This window comes from Wickerhamiella sorbophila (assembly GCF_002251995.1).
Source record: "Wickerhamiella sorbophila strain DS02 chromosome Unknown contig8, whole genome shotgun sequence".
In the NCBI taxonomy this organism is placed as follows: domain Eukaryota; kingdom Fungi; phylum Ascomycota; class Dipodascomycetes; order Dipodascales; family Trichomonascaceae; genus Wickerhamiella; species Wickerhamiella sorbophila.
The window spans coordinates 22,949-31,132 of NW_020193999.1; the positions used below are offsets into that span (position 1 = coordinate 22,949).

Consider the following 8,184-nt stretch of genomic DNA (forward strand, 5'->3'; position numbering starts at 1 on the left):
TTATAAAAAGTAAAAATAAATGTTGAAATAATTAAAAATAATTTAATTAAGTACCTCAATAATAACATACGATATATAAGAATAATCATACAACATCTAAGAAATGTCATAATAAGATAGTTGTTTCATATCCTACGTGATGTGTATTAGTTAATTGTAAAGTATATAAACGATAGAATGAGTAAGCTAAGAAGAAAGTACCCCCTATTAAGTGGAAACCATGTAATCCAGTTAAAAAGAAGAATGTTGATCCATATATACCATCAGCTATAGTATATGTACAATATGTATACTCAATAAATTGACATATTATAAATAATACACCTAATATTATTGTAGCTAATAAACCATATACACTTGCTTTTCAATCATTACCTATTAAACCATGATGACTTCATGTTATAGTTGCACCACTTGATAATAATATTAATGTATTTAATAATAGTAAATCTGTTAGTTGAATTGCTGTTATACCCATTAGTAGTCACATTTCACCTAATTCTATTACTAGTGACAATGCTGAATGGAAATATCCTCAGAAGAAACCAATAAACATTAATAATTCAGTACCTAAAAATATTATATATCCTGTAGTTAAACCATTTCTTACTTTCATAGTATGATCACCTAAATATGTAGCCTCGGCTATTATATCTCTACCTCATAATATACCACTATATACTATTGTTATTATATTTAATAATAATATTCAATGAAAATTACTATAATTATGTGATATTAATAATAAATTTAATAATAAACCAAATACACTAAATGTTACATATATTAGTCATAGTGATAGTGTTACTAAATGAAATAGATTAGCTTGTAAATTACTTAAATTTGTTTGTACGTTTTTTGATAACATGTTTTTTTATTTATTCTCTATTTAATTTAATAAATAGTTAATTCTTTTTTTTTTGTTTTTTATTTATAAATTTATATTATAAATATAAATATTATACTAGATAAATATATATTATATATATATATTTATACTTATATATTAAAAATAAATAAGTAAAATTAAATGTATAACAATAAATAAATAATTATTTAGTGTAAGTATACTGCATCTTTAATATAACTACATGTTAAAATACAGAATACATAGGCTTGTATTCCAGCTACGGCAAATTCTAAAGCTACTATACCTAATAAAATAGCTAATAGTATAAATCCAATTATAAATAATATAATTGAAGATGCCATAAAATCGAATAATAAACCACATAATATAGTTAATAATAAGTGACCTGATAAGATATTAGCACCTAATCTTAAACCTAAACTTATACTACGTGCAATATTAGAAATACCTTCAATTAATACTAATACTAGTACTAATGCTAAAGATGTTCCTGATAGTACAAATAATGAAAAATACTCTAATTTATGATTACTAAATCCCATTATTGTTACTCCAAATCATATTGTTATACTTAATGATATTACAAATATTAATTGTGCATTAATAGCAAAATTATATAGTACCATTGATAATAAGTTAGCTAATAATATAAATGAAAATAATGAATAGATTAAAAGGAAAAATACTGTACCTTTAGTTCCTAATTGACCAAATACCATATTATGAATAGTTGAATATAATGCTTCTACTGAAATATTTCAATTTGTAGATATTAATTTACCATTTTTTAATGTATATACATTTAAAAAATAAAATATTCCTAATACTAATCCCATATATAATGTAAATGATGTAATATTTAAGAATGATAAATTTATTATTGATGATGATATACCTAAAAATGTTTGTATCTCAAATTGCTCTAATAGTGAATTTATTAAATAGATTGCTGACATTGTTTTTTTTATTAATTAATTTTTTTTTTAACTTTATTTAATATTATTTATTAAATCATCTTTTCCTTATAAAATAATATTTATAATTATAATTTAATTATAAACATACGGCTTAAATAAATTGATAATATTCTAAGTAATACAAATTTAGAACTTAAATATATTATTATTAATAATCCTAAATAACCTCAGAATATTTGATTTAAAAAGAAAAATAGTACTAATTGTGGCATTGATTATTCTTATTTTTATTAATTAATTTGATACTTATAATAACTAAGTTCTTTTATTATATACTATATTAATATATTTATTAATATAATTTTTATATTAAATATGGTAAAATTAAATTATTAATTATTAATTATTTATTATCTTTTAATAGCTAAATAGAATAAGATATTTTCTAATACTGATATAGCTAGTAATAATATAATGAAATAACTAAAATAGAATATAGTTGCAATTTGACTTATTAATACAAAAAGTACTTCAATATGTACAGCACCTAATGCACCTAATAATAAGAAATTAACTATAAAGAATCAGTATAACATTTTAGATATTAGTTTAAATGCATTACCTCTTACTATAGAGAAATCTACATAAAGTAATGCTAATAATATTAATATAGCAGCTAACATTGCTATAACACCTACTATTTTAGATGATATAGATCTTAATATTGCATAGAATAGTAATAAATAGAACTCTAGTACTCATTTTTACTATATATTTCTATATAGATTAGATTATGTCATATGCATCTATATTACATAATTAATTAATTAATTAATTATCAAATAATATTAAAATTATTGTATAGATAATACATAGTGGCGCTAAATGAAAGATTATTATTGACATTAATTCACTTTCTAATCGTTGAACATTTTTATATCATTCTATATTTAATAGAAATTATATATATAATAAAATAATAATTATTTATTATTTCATAATTCAAATATATATAATATGTCAATATAAACTTTGCTGCAAGTTATCTTAGTATAAATTTATATATACTTTAGATTTTCTTGTCAATTCACCCCTTTTTTACATAATATTTCTACATATTATGCCACAGTTATATTATTAATATATACTTTATATATAATATTTATTTTTTAATTTTATAATATTTTTCTAATAAATAATAATATTTATTAAAATTATTTTTATTTAATCAAATAATAAATTGTTTATTACGATATTCTAAAGCATTTTTTAATATATTATCTTTATTATCTAAATGATAAGAATAGTATTTTCTTTTTAGAACTGTATTAAATAGTAATTTTATATAATATTGATTTTTAGATTTATTTAAATAAATAAATAAAAAATATTTCATATTTTTAGCTTCATATTTATCAAAATAAGAATCTATTAAATTTATAAAAAAATTAGTAAATATTGATAATAATTCATTATTTGAAATATTAGTTAGAAATAAATATTTTAATTCATTATTAATATCTAATTTAGTTAATAAAATATTATTTAATATATTAATATTTAATTTAGATTCTTCTTTTAAAAAGAATAGATATTTATCATAAATTTCTTTAATAGATAAATATTCAAATTTTAATAAAGAGGAATTAAAAATAAATTTATTAATTTTTAAAATATTATATTCTCTAATTAAATCAAATTTAATTAATGCTAGTATTCTTCAATATTTAGAAATATTTTTAATAGAAGATAAATTAATTAATAAATTAAATTCAAGTTTTCTACTATAAAAATATTGAGTATATTTTTTTATAAATTCACCTATTTTAAGATAATCTTCTAAAGAATTAAATATTTTAATTATTATATAATAATTTTCTACTTTATCTTTAGATTCTAAATATATACTTGTTTTTATATCATAATTAGATTTTAAAAATTCTTGTATTATTTCAAATAATAAAATATTATCATATGTATTTTTTTGATAAATATGTAAATAAGTATTATATCAAAATAATTTTATTTTTTTATTTAAAAGAAGATTATATCTAATAGAAAAATGTAAACCACCATCTCCTATAAAAAATCCCATAATAAATAATAGATTAATTTTAAAATGTTTATTATAATTATATTGTAATAATTTATAATAATAATTATCATAATAATTTATAGTATAATATTTTTTATTATTAATAAAATTAATAATATTATCTAATTCAAATAATCTATTAAAAACATAATTATTTATATAATTACTATAACTCATTAATCTTTGACTATTATCTACTATAAAATAACTTAAATAAATTATTTTAGAACTATATGAAATATATTTTATAATATGAAGAGTATCATATAATTTTAATAATTCTAATTGAGATAATAAATTTTTATTATATATTATATTTTCAATAGATGTTTTATATACATGAGATATTTGATTACATATATCATATAAATAATAAATTTTTATTATATACATAAATCCTCTTTTTTTATCTCCAAAAACATTATTAAAAAATAGTATTAATTTATTAATTATTATTTCTCTATTACGACAATACATTTGTATTGCTATATTATTTGAATTTTTAATTAAAAAATAATTAAATTTTAATTGATTATCAAATATAAAATTTAAATGTTTAAATAATGATATTATTTCAAGACTACTATTTAAAGTTAAACTTATTTTAAGTGAAATATTAAATAATGTTTTTTCTAATAGTTTTATTTCACAATAAATATTACCTTCAGCTTGAAATAATCCATTCATTATTTTTCTAAATTCATCTTTATTAAAATTAAGATCTAGTTTAAAATTAAGATCTAGTTTTAATTCATTTTTAATATAATCTAAATTTTTATAATAATTTATATTTTTATCATCATAATTATTATTATATATTATATATATAAAATAAATAAATAAAAGTGTTATTAATAATACTAAATTTATGGCAAGAAGAGTTACTAAAAGGTTTCCTAGAATATTATTTTCTAGATCACCTAAATATTCTAGATAGTATGATATTAAGAAGAAATATGCAAATAAGAAAGCAAATACTGTGATAGCATCTTTAAATATGAAATAAAGATGCATTAGTATTCTATCTATTTTACCTGTTATTCCTAATAGGTTAGAACTACCATGTAAATGTAATGCTAATAAGTGTAAACATCCTAATGCTGCTATTATAAATAGTAATAAATAATGTAAACTAAAGAAACGTTGGATTGTTAGATTAGCTACTGATGAACCACCTCATATAACAAGTTATTATAATATAAAATATTTAAATTTTATTATCAATATTTCACAATATTGTTTAGACTATGTCATCAACCAATATGTAATTATATATAACTCTATATATAATTATTTTAATATATCTATTGGTGTTCGGCGCTCGTGTCAATATTATTGTTGGTTTGAACTCAATTGTTAGTCGTTGAACATTTTTATTACCTATTCATATATCAAATAGTAAAATATAATTTATATTATATTTTATATACCGTAATAAACTTTGCTGCAAATTGTCTATATATAAAAAAAAAATAAAAATATATATAGATTTTCTTGTCAATTCACCGAATTTTTCAATTAAATATTACTATTTAATGGAACTTTCTTTAAGGAATTTTTATAATTTAATTTATAAGTGTGTTAAGTAAATTTAAATTTTTATATCTTAGATGTAATTTTAAATTATTAATTCATTTATTATAAGAATTTAATTTATAACCTAATAATAGATAATTATCTGAAAATGATATTAAATTAATAACTGATTGTATATCTTTTTTAGATGTAACAACAAAATGATTATATAAATTTTTTTTTATTATTTTGATATTTTAACTCGTGTATTAAAAAATAATTTTATACCATTCATTAAAATATCATTATGTTTTTGAGTTATTTCAAAAGATGCATCTTTACTTTTATTATTTTTTTAAAAGAAACTACCATCTGCTATAATAAAACCAATTAATCAATTATCTAAAAAAGATTAATTTTTAATATCTAAAAGAGTTATTTTTATTAAAAAAAAGTAATATATTTAGTATATCTTCTTCATTAAGTATATTATTAAATCTAGTTAAACTATTTTTATATATATATATAGCTTTATTATACTATTTACGTCTCATTTCAGTTAAAAAAAATAAATTATGATATTCTAATAAAAGAAAGAATATTTCTTGTAAATCTGTTTTATTAATTACATATTTAACATATTCATTTTTATTTGAAATATATTTAATAATATGTCCAAATTTTAATTCTGATTGAATAAATTATAACATATGTAAATCTCTGATATGTAAATTAATAACTAAATTTAATTTAATAATATCTCTACCAGTATTACTTACTAATATATAACCATCCCCCATTTATTATACCTATTAACATAGCTATAAATTTTTTTAGTAAATTTTTATAATAATTATCTAAATATTCTCTAAGAATATTTCTAGTGTTTAATCTTATTTTACCTAAAATATATTGTTTCAAATATAAAAATTTTATATTAAAATCTTTTTTTTTTAATTGAAAATTCTGCTATTGCGTGTCCTAAATATAGAACAGCTGTTACTAAATTTGTAATTACAGTTGCCAAAAATTAGAGACTATACATCTAACTAAATATTTAATAATTTTTATTATTAATATTTATATATATGATATATTACATATATATTCGATAAATTAAATTATAGCATGTATTTATTAATAAATTTAATTAATAAACCTTGTGTTAATATAAATATTTATATATCCATTTATAATTAATATAATATAGATGGAAATAAATATATATTATCTCTATTTCGAGTACACATTAAACATCATTTCAGATATCTATTATTGATCTACTCTGTCGGGATAAGATAATTTACCCATGGCTCTTGTTATTTATCGAAATAATATTGACCTATTTTCAATAATATTGCATTAAAAATTTTATTATTATATAGTATTATATAATAATATATACTATTCTCATTATCGATTAATATTAGTACATAATATTTTTAATACTATAAATTAATTATATTTAATAAGTAAAGAAATAATAAATTAATTAAGATTGTAATACTTTATATTTCATACTTAAAATTATATATAGTTTAACGATATTATATAATAAAAGCATTGATTCTTTTCAAATATAAATATTATATTTATTTAGATATCCAGCTTTTATAATAGAACATTTTAAATTATATTTAGATTGTAATATTTTTATTAAGTATAAATGATCATTATATGAAAAATAATTAGTAATAAAAATTAAACCATTATTTACTTTACAACCATCATCCATTATTCATATACTTAATGATAATAGAGTTAAATATTTTTCTAAATTTCTTAGTATTCTTTTTTTATTATCATATTTATATCATTCATTATAAATAATATTAAATTTATTATATGTTCAAGTATTAAATCTTATTATTTTAATAATTTTACCTTTTAAAGCTAATCTAGTAGTTATTATAAGTATTTTAAGATTACAATAACCTAAATTAGTTATTAAACTATGTAAATATAATAAATAATCTTCATGAGTATATTCTTGATAAAAATAAAATCTAGTTCCTCGAATTACTTTTTTTACCATAACAATCTCCTAATAAAGATCCATATAATATAGACAATATATCTATATTAATAAGACCAGTTAAATTATTTAATTCATAAAGTGTTTTCATTGTATTTATTATTTTATATTTTTCAACAATTTTACTTATTATTAATATAATTAATCCATATGAGGCACTTATTAAAAAACCTCAGTGTGACATTTGTCCATATACTAAACAATACATATTTATTTTATTCGACTGTGCATTAAACATCATTTCAGATATCTATTAGTGAACCAGTCTGTAGCGATTATTTATATAACCGACGATCTTGTATATAAATGATAATACTTTAATCGTTTTCACTAATATCGCCATAATATAATAATATTTTACTATATTATTTTAGTAAATTAATACTAAAAACCTATTATAATTTTCCTTATAAAAGTTAACAATTATAATATTAATATATATATATAACATATATATTAATTATTAAGGTCGACTATCATTTATTTATATAATATATATTTATTTATATTTAATTTTTAATTATAAATTTTTTATATTCAATATTCTTTCTTAATATTAATGAAGATTTAAATTTAAGATTTAAATTAGTTAAAATATCTTTAATTGAATTATTATTATCTATATAATTTAGAGATAAATATTTAACAAATATGACTAGTATATATATTCATCCTAAATTAATTGCTCTTTTAATAGTTTTAGTACTGCAACATAAATAATTTTTAGCTTTATTTATATTATTAAAAGTAC

At 16.8% G+C, this 8,184-nt stretch overlaps 1 protein-coding gene across 1 annotated transcript; it reads right to left on the reverse strand.

The window, feature by feature from the left end:
- Positions 1–1,056: 1,056 nt before the first annotated feature.
- B9G98_01820 (ATP synthase subunit a) lies at positions 1,057–1,413 on the reverse strand (the record flags this gene model as incomplete). The annotated part of the gene is made up of 1 exon (XM_024808377.1): positions 1,057–1,413. The coding sequence occupies one exon, from the start codon at positions 1,411–1,413 to the stop codon at positions 1,057–1,059; it is 357 nt and encodes a 118-aa protein (XP_024664145.1).
- Positions 1,414–8,184: the final 6,771 nt, after the last annotated feature.